Here is a 15388-nt window from a genome sequence, read left to right as displayed (position 1 = left end):
CCCTTGCAAATGACTCATTCCACTATCAAGATTTAATCTATTTGGTCCGATAACATTTGAAGAGTCTAAAAGACCAGTAAGATTAAATTATTTAATCCCCTTTCAAATTAGTGGAGTGCTAAACTGGAAGTGAACGCAGTAGAAGTTTGCCACTCAGCTGCATTTGGCCGTGCTTGGCAGCTTTAAGTCTCTAGTGCGCCTGCACTATGGGCCCAATGATGCGAATGAAGAGCTGCTCATCCGAGTAATTTTATACCACGGACATTGAGCGATTTTGGCTTCATGCGCTACTGAGCAGCTTTCATAGAAATTGACAGAGCCCTGCTGCCAGTCCTGTATCCACTTCTCTTAATACATTCATGACCCACACACTACTCCCTCCCCCCTCCCTGAGGTTAACACTGTTAGCTCTGTTCGCACTATTCGCGCTGTTAGCCCCGTTAGCTGCTAGCTGCAGGTTCAGCCTCCTCCATGTGTGCAGCCAGCCCTGGCTTAGATTCTGAATCATATATATTTGCTCCGAATGTCACATAAAGCTCATTTAAGTCATATAGTGATCTTATAAAATACAAGGCATTGTTAAAGATAAAAACCAACCTCTTTGACTGAAAGCTATTTCTATTCGGAGCCTCTTTCAGAGATCTACGTATAGATGGTTTTATTTAATTATCTCTTCAAGCCCCAAAGAGGTAAAGTGATCTAATATTGTTCCCCCATGATCATTTTACAAGCCTTCAGATTTATCTTGCAATCCTTTGAAGGGGACCAGACCCCTAGGACTTTAGATATATACATACTTTACATATATAGTATTTTAAAACAGCTCCAACCCAACCAGCTGCAACAATAATGTTTTGTATGATAGCTCTTGATGTATGATCAGTTACAGGGTGATTATACTTCTGTACCTGCACCTGTACCTATGTAGGATTTTCAGTGCAGGACTTTTACTTGTAATGGAGTATTTTTTTTACATTAACAGCGGTTCAATTTGACACAATGTTAAAATATAAACAATAGATTCTTTAAATAAAGGATCCGAACACTTCTTCCACCACTGATAGGTTAAACATGTTGAACCAGAATGAAAACACACACAGCCATCTGTGGTAAAATACTTTTATAGAGCAGTAATCCATATCTGAAATATAGCATCCAAGCAGAATAGCTCTGATATGTACAGAACTCAACTCACTCATTTTCTCAATTTATATATGCTTTTTTATGTAAATATTTTCCTTCATCTCTTTATGTATGTGTTTGTGTTTGTGTATGTGTATGTGCTGCATGTGCATGTCGACATGTGTAGTAGTTTGTCATCAATTACAGTATATTAAAAGTTTTAAATACAGGTCATAATAATTCTTTTTAAATGACTCTGGATATAAAAGCTGGTGTTCTGACCCTCATTAGTCCATTAATGAAGATGAATCCTTCCTCTGTCTTTTCCTCTCTTTGCCTATAAACTTTATTCATGTCATCTTATATAAATATTCTCTCTGCTCTCTGCTGTATTGCCTCTTGTACCGTGCCCCTTGCCCCCGTTCCACCCGCTATATATTCTCTTTATGTCTCCTAATTGCTTCCTAACTGTGAGTCATATTGTGGACTGAACTTTTGCTTTTATTTGACTTCAGCACTTTTACTTCCCTGCACCAGTATCAAACCAGTAAGTGCTGAAGAGGCATTTTAAGAGCAGTAACAACATGTGTGCCCCAGTCAAACCATTCTCATCAACTCCAACAGTAACAGCAGAATCATAACCTCTGTAACCCTTTCTCCTCCCACAGTTTTAATGTTTGCATTTTAATTCCCCAGTCCAGTCCACACTTGTCTTTTAATGAAATCTCCAAAGTTTATCATTGCAGTTTTTTTTTAAAGAAGGGTACGCAGTGCATTATAGTATCAAAATGTCTTTTTTTCTCCATCCTCTCGCACTTCAGAGGAACCAGAAGCATTTCTTCCTGTTTTTCTTGGTGGTGGCAGGCGGTCGCACTGGCTGAGGGGAGTCTTGTTGGTGGGGTGTGGAGGGCTGGGGAGTAGGGGTTTGTGGAGAGCCCTCCGGAGGGTCGCCCACCTTCCATGTGCGTACCACCTGCCCTTCCTGCAGTCGAAAGTCATGCTCTACACTAGAAAGAGAAAGAAAAAGACAAATATGGAAAGTTTCAGTTACGTTTGTCTAAAACCCACAATAACCAATGTGACATTCTTTTGGCTCTAGTTTTGGTCTCTACCCAGTCAGGATGGAATTATCTGGCTCTTTAGCAAGCCCAGTCTCACTTCCAACTCGTCAAATACCAATGATTGGTTAGTGGCCTGGTCGGCGTCAACCACTGATGCACAGAGGCACCCTTTAGCAGCAGTATGCGATGACCCTGGGTGGCGGCATTTGTTAACGCTCCTGGCAACTACCATAGTATATAGAGCAAGAAAGTGTGCATTGGATTGGTCAAACAAACTCCGGACTTTCACCCCAGAGCCTGCTGACCAAAAGTCAGTTGAGTGTTTTTTCTTAACGACAAGCATACTTATCTTAAGCCAAACCATGATCGATATTTTTCCTTGACCTAACCACGTCCAAAATTGATGCAGGAGGGTACCTAGTGCATCATATTTTGACGTGTAGGTCCATTGACCAAGTATCGGTATTTGACAAATTGGGTTTGCTTTAGCTACTAAATGCTCCAATATGTTCACTAGCTACTTGCTAACTGTTTCTGTCTGCTGTTTGGTGTAGAGCAGGTAGTGTATAAAGCACAATAAAGCTGAGGGGAGCTGCATATTCTGGTGATAACTCTCTGTAGGCTCATCACTACAAGCAACCCCTTTTACATTGTCACAATGTTTCCCTATTGTTAAATAAAATCAATTAAAGTCACTTTAGACATTGCAGAAATAACGATAAATAACAAGAGTGTAAACAGCGCAAGATACAAGAAAGAACTAGTGTGAAAAGTGTGAAAGAGAAGCAGCAAAGACTCCTGCATCTGCCACTTCATAGTAGATAATAATGAAGCTGTTGACAGAGTGGATCAAGAGCTACAATGCTGAGTATCACAGAAATGTTGCAGCACCAGGAGGGATCCAGGACTGCAGTTGACACGCACACCAAACGAAAAGTCAGCAAGGTGCATTGTCAGTCACATGACAGCATAGCTCAGGGGCTTCAGTGCCGGAATGAGATGTGAACTCCGATGCACCTCTGCAGAGGCTATAGGTAAATGTAAGCAATAATAAATGAATGCATCTGCAATAAAGGAATAAGGACAATATTTGCTCACTGAATTACTTTTGTCAGCAGTTACATGTTGGGTAAGCTTTCCCCCCGTGAACTGATTCTTTTTCCCTCTTTTCTTTTTTTTATTCATTTTAGTTTGTTGCTATTCTTGCTTATTATGCAGTGGCCTAGTTAGCTGGTGTTTCTCATCACAGCACAGATGCTGGAAATAAAGAGGACTCCCTCGGTTGAGAAGTGCTGCAGAGGAAGCAAGGAGGACTGAGCTCAGTAGCGGCAGCAGCAGGGCCTGGAGTTTTCAGGCAAGAACAATGAGGACTCTCACATTCATATCCATTCGGCTTCATAGCTCCCACCCCCTTAGTCACTCAACCACTTCACTGTGGATGCCCACTGTTATTCTAATGCACAAAATAAACAAATGAAACATCAAACTCCAGACAGAAGCACAGTGCAGGCAATGGGTATGGACAGAGTAAACAGTAAAAAAAGTGAGTGGGTACAAAGAGCAGTGGAGAGGATTTCTTCCCTCCGCAATATTTACAGCAGGTAGGAAAAAAAGCCACTTCAACTAAACCTCTTGGTGGCAGCTGGGACTGCTTCACAGCTTGAAACAAACCCCCAAAGCTGCGTAAAATGAGGCGCTAGTTAGTAGGAAAGAAAGCGATGGAGTCTATCTCTGCCGATCTACCACCCTGAAATAAATAGAGTAAATAAAGTACTCCATTCCCACATCTTCACAGGCTCCCTATTTGTGCCACTATACAGATCAGCTCCCTATAGAGCTCCCCAGTGACTCCTGCCTTGCGTCCGCTGTGTTCCCTCTTTGTGAAAATGAATAGCCCCAGTCCACAGCTCTGGCACAGTGGCGCTGTAGGGAGCTGTCCACCCTCAACCTTAATTATCTGCACACTGAGCCCACAAGCTGTGGCAGACAGGAAGCTGTGAACCTAACACAGTACTTTCCGCTGCTCACATCTTCGCTTTTTTTGGCTATAGGCTGCACCCCGCTTCAGGTCCTGCCTGTGGGCAAATTACAGTAGGTGTGTTTTACAGATGATACAGGCCATAATTCAAAAGTAGAGTGTCAGAGCTCCGGAGGTTTATGCAATGTAGGTTTCAGGCACAGTGTGGGAGAGAATGATTGTGCTGGTGTGTTGACCTGAGCTTATAGGTGGCAGCTGTAAGCTCATTCTAACACTATAGTGTAACTAAAGTTGAAAGAAATGTGTTTTTACAGTAGTTTCACAGTAATTGCCGCGTGTTTACCCCCTGTTCTGTAATAAAAATCATATGGCCTTGAAAAACAGTCCTTCGGTTATTGTTTCTTCACTTGGATGTTTGACCTTCACTGTGTAAAATGATGTGTGTGTGCAGAGTTTAACACTCAAAGGCTGTTTACACACTCATCTGTTGAAAGGGGAAAGTTTCCCTGAGCTCACCTTAAAGTCCCCGTCCACAAAAAAAAGTGTTTTTCTTATTTTAAAGTCCCCAAAAATGTCTGACCTTCACTATACTGACTTGTATCTGTGCAAAGTTTGTCAATAAAGAGGTGTTTTCAATGCCTCTACAGTAGGGGGAGATGCCTTGACTCATCCTTAAAATCTGAGACTCAAACGTTCACCAGGCAACATATATTAGGTATGTCAGTAATGCGAAAACCAATCACTGTCTGATACAGGAAACACATATTGATGGGGGAACAGACTTCGACACAACAGTGGCAAAAAACCTGAAACCTTCAGCGCAGAGCGAACTTGTCAGAGAGTGAGAGTTTGCATTAGTATAGTGAAAGTTTTGACAGCAATCATGGTAGAGTTTGCAGTATGTAAACCAGACCCTGGAGCTTCTGCCAACTATCAACCAAAAATCTCATCATATCAGATATGACTGTATGTATCACAAACACTAAACACAGTGTCAGCCAACCTGTTCTCAGCCACTAAGATAACAAGATAACAAACAACATGAATAAAAGATGGTAACCACACTTTCTATTCTGTCTGTTGGTTGCTGATTTTGACTCCTCATCTGAGTCTGGGCCTGTGACACTAGGGATCAGCATGCCTGGAGCCCATCCCTACCCTGCAAAGAAAGCATTGAACCCTGAATCCTGTCCCTTTAAATGGTGGGCCCACAGAATGACAGCTCCATGTTATGTTTTCGGGCTGACCCTGATCGTCTGAGTGAGACCCTCAAAGTCTAGACTCACAAGTCAGTCTTTAGATGCTTTGCTTAACTAAAGACTGATGACTTTCTCCCTGATTTTGTGTTTAGATGGGCGGATACAATTTCAGAGTTTAAAAAAACTCCCTACGTTGCAGAACCAATAGTAAATCTGCAGGGCGGTCCTTCGGTGGCTCGCTGAACTCTTGTGCTTGTAAACATAGTCCGACTAGAAACATGTGTAGCGGTACAAAATGGCTCAGCCACACTTGCAGAAAACGTCGTTAAAGTTAGTGGATGTTTGTTGCGTTTGTGGCGACACATTCTCGCCAACTAAAAGAAACAAACATAATCTTTTACAAGGCCATGACTCATCCGTCCGGCCGGACTATAGAGGGAATCGCCTTGTTGTTTACAAATACTTACGAGTAGAAAACCAGCAGAGCTTTTAGCTATACATATATATATATATATATATATATATATATATATATATGTATATATATCACATTTTTCACATCACTGTGTCACTGTTTAGACTGATCCAATGTTTGTAAAGTCTATAAACACAATGATTGAACAAACATTACTATTTCTTAACCGTTAGCGGTGTCTGTAATAGGTAATAACTCAATAAATGGTCCGTGAAAAAAATATCTTTTCCAGTGGATATCTTAGTTACAACATGATTGAGCTAGCAAAGCAGTTTTGTGTTGCTATGTGTGGTATTTATTCAGTTTTGGGAAATCACGATGTCTAGAAAGCATCAGTGGCTGCAGCTGACAGGGGCACCTAAGACTAGTAGCAAAGCTAACATCGGAACGTCATCTGTTAAAAGCCTGCTGTTGTCAGAAACAACATGAAACTACTCCAGTTAGCTCAATCATGTTGTAACTAAGACATCCGCTGGATAGAATATTTCCTTCACGGATGAGCACACATTCGATAAAACGGAGTTTAATATCTCGGCATCCATTTTCAAGCTCTCTGTGTGTTTGTTTCCTTGCAGACGAGAAAAGGGGGAGCGCGCATTTCCGAGAAGGCGTGTCCTTTTCAAAAATGCAAGAGGCGTTGCTTTGTTGCCGGCCGTTTTCGCCGGTATGTTCAACACACTTTAGAAAGGAATGTTCCCAGACTATCATAAGGTGGAGATCTCTGATTGTCTGGTGGTGAGACTACTCAAAGTCTGAATACGCCATTTCATCAAGGTCTTCTTAAATCACTCTTAGCTCCCTGCTCTTGGCTGGGGTGGCTCCTCCATTAGGTGGATGGGCTCAGTCTCAGAGATAGGGTAAGGAGCTCGGACACTGCCACTGCCTCAAAAGGGGTCAGTTGAGGTGGTTTGGGCATTTAAACAGAATGCTTCCTTGGCGCCTCCCATTAGGGGTGTTCCAGGCACGTCCCACTGGTAGGAGGCCCCGGGGCAGACCCAGAACACACTGGAGGGATTATATACCTTATCGGGGCAGGGAATGCCTTGGGGTCCCCCAGGAGGAGCCGGAAAGTGTTGCTAAGGGAGGGACATCTGGGGTGCTTTGCTTGGCCTGCTGTCCCCATGACCCAGCCCCCGGATAAGCGGATGGAAATGGATGGATGGATCTGAGTCTGGGTCTGACTGAAGCTAAAAGATGTTTGGTTGAATCTCTCCGATATTTCCTCTGACGGTAATGCTAGTCACCTTGATGCACACTGCTTTTTCAACGCTCAACCAAGTGCGAGAAGCGCTGGAGAGAAAAGACAGCAAAACTTACTGCAAGCAAATTTCTCAATGAGGGAGACAGAATAGAGTAGTAGCTTAGTTTTTTAACTATTATGTGTGAAAAACCATGTTAAACAAAATATTAGTATAAGTATTTTTACATAGTTTACATTAAAAGGACCCTGAGAGGGACTTTAAGTCTGAGTTGAAGACGTGTATGTTGATAATAGCATTTTGTGACACCACATCTAGTATGAAATATGCAACTTAATATCAGCAAGAGCTGTCTGGTGATATATATTGAAGAGAAGATGACACCTCACTAAGCTCCAGTGATTTTATTCTCACCGCTTGGCTACGCTTGATCTGTCTCAAGGCAAAGATACACCTGGTGGTAACTCATCATCAGTGACATCATCAGCCAGTTACAAGGACACACCTGACTTCATCACAATCACTGAACATTAGAGAAAGTCAGACGGCATCCACATTTTTATTCATCTATATTTGTAGACACCAAGCCACACAACAGAACTTGTCCCAAAAATGTTGTGATAGAGGGCTCTAGTTTTGCAGACTGGGTGAGGCGGGGGCGCAGCGCACCTGCGCTTCGCCAACTAGGTGTGGCCAGGCGGATTTTGCAAGTCTGGCACTCTGTTTCTTTTCTTTTGACTTTTCTAAGATGACAGATGCTGAATATATACTCCCTATCTGATGCTGTGGCTGTTTGTGGTTGGCTGAGAGGGATGTGAACTCATTATTTTGCAGCTGTGTTAATCAGATCAGGTTGGGTTTCCATTACGCGTGCCAAACGTGCCAAACGGTGCCAATCCCCTTTGATCTGACATCAGATGTGACGGGACAGTCGATATAGAGATACATTTATGTGCTGATTGCAGATAGTTTCATTGAATAGTGTTTTTTTGGGTATTTATTGCATTGTTAATGTGCCTGATATTCTGGAAACCTGCCTGTGAGGTTTTGGTGACGTGTGGGCACTGTCTGCCGGTCAGCCAAACTTCCACTTACACCGGCTGCGCTCCGCCTGCGCTGACAGTAGACCTGGTTTCAGCTGGCAAGCTTTTAGGGCACCTTCGGCGAAGCCTTTTGGCACGAAACTGTCACTGCGCCAAGCTGGATCTGTCGACACCTCCCCTGCTGCGCCGCCACACCCATCTCAGTGCACCTTGGTCTGCCAAACTACCAAACTGAGCGCGCCTTGGGTCGCGCTGCTCAAAACTAGCTTTGCGTGGGGTTCGCCACCCTGCGCCGCGCCGGGAAACTAGAGCCCAATGTCTCAATAAGCCATCTTGAAAAGGACAGTAACTACGTTTACCTGCACAAAATATTCAGTTTTTTGCCCTTATTCCGAAAAAGACAATATTCCTACTCAACTCTTCAGATGGCTAATGAAAATAAATTTTTTTCCACTAATGCTTCCATTTACATGCAACCGTGCATTCTCTGATTAACATGCCCTCACATGTTGTTTATCTCATTAAATTATGGAAAAGTAGAATGGCTGTCGCTTTTGCCAGGATTTTTTTCAATATTTTCCAACAGTGGTTGATTTGTTTGACCATGCAAACATAGCTACTCTCTTTCATTCCTGCACCTTCTTCAAATAGTCAGCATTACGATATTTGCACATATCCAAAAAACCTGTTGATGTCCAAGTCCTTAATGTTTAAAAGAGGGTGTGTTTCTCCTTCCAACCAGAAAATTGGAATTTTCTTTTTGAGCAAACTGTTGGCAAATTGGTTTGTGTACAACACATCCATAACAACACACAGAGCTGACTGTAAACAGGTAAGAGGCCATGTGTTGCAAAGACGCCCAACTGAGACACAGATTCAAAATGCGCTGTATACATGTCTAAAGAATGCTCCTAAAATCTGAATAACATCGGCTTATCCCACGTCTTAATCGTAAAATGCTACATTTGGAATAAGATCTAACTCAGAATATCCAAACAGAATATGCTGTTTATATGATGTGTATCAAATTCAGAAAATTGTCATATGTGGAATAATAGTGGAATATCATTGTGCATGTAAATGTACCCAAACCCTAAAAGTAAGGGCCACAAAAAAATGGACACATAGGCCTGTTTTCTTTCAGCTATAACAATAAATGTATAGTAAGGGGCCAAAGCTAAGCAATGGAATAACACAGGACCATAAGATAGGCTATAATACAAACAATATTAGAAACTGCTGAAAAAAGAAAAGTTCATAGGACTGTTTATACACATATGTGATGAACTCAGGTGTACCCTTGCAACTTGTTAATCATTTAAGAGATTGTGGATTATTTAAAGCTGTATCTGATACTTGTATTGAACTTGCCTTGAGAGACCAAGTGTGTTCAAAGCCTCGGCTATACAATAAAATCACTGGAGCTTAGGGTGTGATATGGAAACTTGAAACCTTCAGTTCAGGAAAAATGAGAATGGGATTTCATAGAATTGATCTTGTGCTGAGCAGCTGAAGTTTAGAAGTAAATGAAGGAGATGGAGTATGAGCATACTTAACAAGGCAATTGAACATTTGTTTGTGGAGCAGTCGCATAAGATACAAAAAATTATTCAAAGCAGAGTGTTTTTAAATGTCTTGTCTGAACGGGATCTTTACAGTGTCTATACCTATATATGTGAGCCTTGGTGGTTGAATCAACTCTGACCTCAGAGTTACAGTGGGAGGATCAAAGTGACTCCAAAGTCAACTACATATCAGCCAGAAAAGTGAATATATCTTGCTGTTAAACATCATGTCAGTACACTATCCATTCCCACTGAGTGACCTTACTTTGTGCACGTTATTCCATCCTTAGAGATTTACTGTATAAATCTCCTCTCTTTTTAATCATTCAATTTGGGAGACAGCGACCTTGCCCAAGAGCACTACCCCAGAGCATCTCTGGAGGGGATTGAATCAGCAGATTTGTAGTTACTAATTCATTTGCCTGTAATTCAAGGTTACTCACAACTGCCATTTAAAACAATTAGAAAAAATTAACAGTAACATTTGAAATACTATTAAATATATAACTCCCACTACAAAGTGTGTATTGCAGTCAGTAGTACTGTAGCTTTTACTGCAGTTAGATGAACTACCACCACACGGTTCAGTGTGCTGGCAATCAGGAGAAAGAGCATTTGCACTTTCTGTGAATGAGGATGTTAGGTGCAGTCAGATTGGATAGCGGCTAGAAATTTGACAAGCTGAAAATAATATTCTGCAACAGTATTTTAAAAATAATATAAGCATGGAGGTTGAGCAGGGCTTCATCTCTTTTTCATCCTTCCATCTATAAAACATTCATACAACAGCACCAGCAGGAGATCATCATTTCTCCTCCATCCCTCCTCCTCTGTGCTTTTGCTGAGTGGTGGAGGAGAGACTTTCAGCAAAAATATAGCGGTGCAAAGGCAATCAACTCGAAATATCTTTGCAATTTTCCTCTGCTATAGGCTGAATATTCTTTATAAAAGGAGAGAGAGAACATTTCATTTCGGCAGGAATTACATGAGCAGTCAATCTCTGTAGAGAGCCGTGTTCATCTGTGACGAGGTACCACACCCACAAATGAGTGTATGTGCAATTACACAGCACAGCAGATAAACATGTGTGTGTTTGCATGCGCATGTACACACATCATCCAAACACCCCCAAACACCTCAACATCCACACACACACACACACACACACAGACACACACACAAACCTTCCTATTACTACTGAGGAGAACAGGCTGTACCCTGGGGTATTACACTCCCCTGACGACCCATCCCAATCTTCACCCTTAAGCCTAAGGCCAGAGATAAACTTGCTTTTTAACCATGCCTTCACATAGACAACCCTCTGCGTCATGCACAAAATTGTCCATTCACCCGTCTATGTTCTACTCGTGTTACTGGAGGATTCCACTAGAGGGCACACCAGAAAATTGAGACCATATAGAATTTCTGGATTTGTGGACGCAACAGTTTTGGACTCCATTTATTTTGGCAGGTTCCCAGGTTGAATCCTAAAATGGTACTGATCTATTGCCAGCTATTTCAATTAAGATATCTGCCACTGTGCAGTGGCAATGACATATCATACAGATGCGGGTAGTTGCAGGCTTTGTCTGTTAGCTTGTCCTTAAAACCTTCCGCCATTGTTGTCACTGCTGATACGTCTACTGACCCCAGACAGCGTCACATCAATGTACTGCCTCTGTCATTGGTGTGTGTTGCATCTTGCAAACACGTAGCATTCATTTCTGGGGAAGTGCACAAACAACCCTCCAAATGGACGCAGAACACGTGAAGCGGCCATCACGTGCATGGCAAAACCATGTCACATTACCTTGACGAAGGCAAAACATGTTACATACTGTAGGGTTCAATGTTGGGTTTGGGATTTATTATTTGTTGCTTTTTACTTTCCTCACGGCCAAGGTACTTTAGGGGTCGGTCCCTAATTTGAATGTCTTCCAGGCTCTTGCCTCACAGAGTGGATGAGAGGTAACTGTCGAATAATCAATTTACTTGTTTGCAAAATTAAAAGAAATGGTTGATGAATAAACTTGCTATGACATACAGTCTGTTTACATTCCACTGATTTCATGTGTTTTTTATGTGCCATCCTAAATCCTTGTAAATTCAAGCACACCAGCACACCCACTAAGCCAGGCTGAACACCCATGCACCAGCCCCCCTTGTTTACATTTTTTTTTTAAACGTTTCCAGCTTCCCTTAGTAACCCTGTGTTTTATTGTCACAAAGCTATGAATTATGGGTAATTCCCTCAGGCAAAGTCTGTAGATATGGTTTCATAATGTCTGTGAGAGAGCGCTGACTTGACATTTGACAGTGGGACAGCCATCGAGCCCCTGTGAACTTTGCACAGTGTGCCTTAAAGTCTGTAAGTATGGACACTGTGATCGGGTCTGTTATTCTTAAATGGTCCCACCAGCTGCTCGGCTGTCACACTGCGGTCTGCTTTTAAAGATCCTTCTTCAATACCTGCATTGATGCTGAGATTGTGTGGGAGTGTGATGTAAACAAATGTGTGTGTACTTGTGTTTGAATATAAAATTTGAGTCTTGCACGCGATGGTAATTTTTCCAACTGAGTGTGATTTCCTTCAGGTCATCCATTCCAATAAAGTCTGTTGGAGTATAATACTGAAAGCTACATAATAGAGATCTTCCTCAAATACATTTTCATACACTGCTTCAACATTACGTGAGTATGTATGTGTTCATCTATGTAGAGTATATATAACTATATGTGTAGCTGCAGGTTTAGTCACAGTGCAAGCCTGTTTTTGTTTCGCACTTGGGGCAAATACAAGGTAAATAATGCTTTACACTGTAGAAAAAGAAAAAGGGGGTAGCATTGATCAGTACTTAAAAGTCATTCAAGGCAGTCAGGTGAAGTCTGTGTCAAGCAGAAAATCTGTGGCCATTATTTAGAAATATTGGACAGTAAGGGTAATTGTATTTTACAGGCCTAGATTTTGGCCAAGCAATTAAACCTGACTGGACAGAGAAAGGATTCAATTGGTGGTAAGACAATTATACCATTAAAGGGAAACAACAACAGGGCAACTCCTAACAAAGAGTTACAGGCACCACAAAATAAAACTTTAGAGTTTACAGCCAAGTCAACTGCTCTGTGAGGCTGTACTTAAAAACAGCAGCATGGATATGGAGCTGGAAAGTCTCGCTGGGGAGAAGGATGTGTGGAGTACTTTGCTCAGGCTGCTGCCCCCATGATCTGGCCCCAGATAAGCAGATGAAAATGGAAGGATGGATGGATGAATGGATGGATGGATGAATGGATGGATGAATGGATTAAGAAAACTGGGCCCCATTCAATCCTTTAAAAGTTGCTCAGTGGTCCATGAACCCATAATATTCAACTGCTGCATATAAAAATTATCTGTTTAATCGGCACTGCTTCCTGTTGGCTACTTCCAGTTTAGTGCTCCACTCACTTGAGAGTTTACAGCCAAGCTAACTGCTCTGTGAGGCTGTACTTAAAAAAAAACAGACACTTGGATGTTGAGCTGGAAAGCATCACTGGGTAGAGGGATGTCTGGAGTCTGCTGCCCCCTCGACCCGGCCCCAGATAAGCTGAGGAAAATGGATGGATGGATAAAGAAAACTGGATATAGCGTTAGAGATGGGGCCCCATTCATTCCCATGAAAGCTGCTCAGTGGTACATAAACCCAAACTATTCAACTCAACCCAAAATGTTCAATGATCGATACTGCTTCCTATTGGGCTAATGGGGCAGGCTACTTCCTGTTAAGTGCTCCACTAATGTGAATGGGGATAAAATGATTTAATTATTTGGCTCTTCTAGACTTTCCAAATGTTATTGGATCAAATTCTGATAGCAAAACAAATCATTTTGCGGAGGTTGTGCGACTCAAAAAAATGATCAGCTGAATTACAGATGTCTCTTTCACAATGCAAGTCAATGGGAAAAAGTCATTTTGGGCCCCATGGTGTTGCGTGATAGACTTGGAAGTTGCAATTCCACTGTTTGACCACTAAGAAAATTAATTCCAAAGTCCAACGCACTTCCTGGTGTCCCTGCACAGCAGTGCTTTGAGCTAAATCTAACATGCTAATATGCTCAGAGTGACAATGCTAACGTGATATTAAGCAGGTAATGTTTAGCATGTTAACCATCTAAGAGTGTGAAAGAGAGTCCACAACAACTCAAAACAAAAAGTGCAACCGAGTTTGATGGGAATTATATTAGTTTGCAGATATTAAACACATTAAAATTCTGACCTGATGATGGCGCTTCATGGAAAATTAAGGGATAAGGGATGGATCTTAAGGGATGGCATGGATATGTTCCAAATTTCATGACAATCCTTCCTATTTTTGTCTATTTTACTCAAAACCACAAATGTTAAAATCATGGTGGCATAAGAGGAAAAGACAGTATCACCAAACAGAGTAGCATTCACCCTCTGGGAACCACGAATGTTCATCCAAAATTTCATGGCAATCCAATAAATAGTTCAGTCTGGACCAACTGTTCAACTGACATTACCACCCATAAAAGCCCTCTAAAGACAATGAGTCATTTACATAAATTTTTTTAACATCGTCTGATATCTAGAAATAATATCATTAAATCAGTAATTTAGGCTGACAGTTGATAATTAAGTTGTGACCATGAGAAATGGTCTTACAACGAAAGATAATGAGATAATTAAGGTGTGATCTGGAGCCAAACACCCAGTCAGCTATATAGTCTACAATCAAGTTCAGTTGTTGTCGGTTCACTTTATCGACAGCTGGCTGAGACACCTTCAGTCTGATGGCTTGGACTGACTGTGACTGACAGAGGGCTGGACCCAGTGTAACCATGGAGATATAATCAATCATCTTGCATAGCCACACCTTCATTCATCATTCAAAAAAAGAAAAAACAAACAAAACTAAAGAATGCTTTTCTCGCAGATAGTAGACTCAGGCAAAAACCAATAGAAATTGATGTCTGAAGAGGGAGGTATTATTTCAGTTTGTATCGCTGGGAGGAGATTGTGTGACTGAGCAAGAAAAGAAAGATACTGACACTGTAAACATGACTAATACCTCAGGGACACGTCATCTTATGATTTATGCTATCCACGTAGCGACTGACTATCTATGCAATATAATTTATGTTAATCACAAGATGCTAAAAGCTTAAATGCACATCAGATCACATTACTCAAAGACACCTCTCAGCATAAGGCAGAACAATATATTGTATTGAAACTATGTGTGCTGGGATTCAAACTTGGCCTTTTTCAAGGTCAATACATTTGGCTCCATAACTAAGTGCTGAAATGCTTGGCAGCTATTCAGAATAAACAAAGGGAAACCTGTTGTGGATGTTTTTAAATAACCTTGTATGGCTGTAACGTTACTGTCTCTCCCTCCATCTCTGTCCTCTGGCTTGCATCTTTTTCCATTGTGTGATTACGAATGCCCAATATTTACATTTTCATAGCAATTACCCACATAGATTTGACTAATGTGACCTTATTAGCGACCTCTGGCACTTTCCACAGAGCTTTGTTTTTTTAAAAAATCAACAGCACAGCCGTTCCCAGCGGGAGAGTGCAGACGCTCACCTTGTTTGTATTTCTCTCCCTCTGCATGAATAAATAACATAAAACGTTGTTTATTGAGGAGACCAGACGAAGAACCTGGAAGATTTAAGATCAGAGAAAATCCTCTGCATCAAATAGCTTCGTAAATAAAGAGCAAGCGAGGTTAAGATTGA

The 15388-nt window shown here is 41.6% G+C and overlaps 1 protein-coding gene across 2 annotated transcripts in view; it reads right to left on the bottom strand.

The window, feature by feature from the left end:
• Window positions 1-1117: 1117 nt before the first annotated feature.
• Window positions 1118-15388, bottom strand: part of LOC125906236 (mucin-5AC) — a 45654-nt gene continuing 31383 nt past the window's right edge. For both annotated transcript variants that reach the window (XM_049604726.1, XM_049604727.1), the window contains exon 4: window positions 1118-2129. In XM_049604726.1, coding sequence (XP_049460683.1) covers window positions 1940-2129 — 190 coding nt within the window. In that variant the 3' untranslated portion in view covers window positions 1118-1939. The remainder of the gene's footprint in view (window positions 2130-15388) is intronic.

The sequence above is a fragment of the Epinephelus fuscoguttatus genome, linkage group LG18 (genome assembly GCF_011397635.1).
Source record: "Epinephelus fuscoguttatus linkage group LG18, E.fuscoguttatus.final_Chr_v1".
Classification (NCBI taxonomy): Eukaryota; Metazoa; Chordata; class Actinopteri; order Perciformes; family Serranidae; genus Epinephelus; species Epinephelus fuscoguttatus.
The sequence above is the reverse complement of the archived record's forward strand: the minus strand, read 5'-3'. Positions and strand labels throughout refer to the sequence as shown.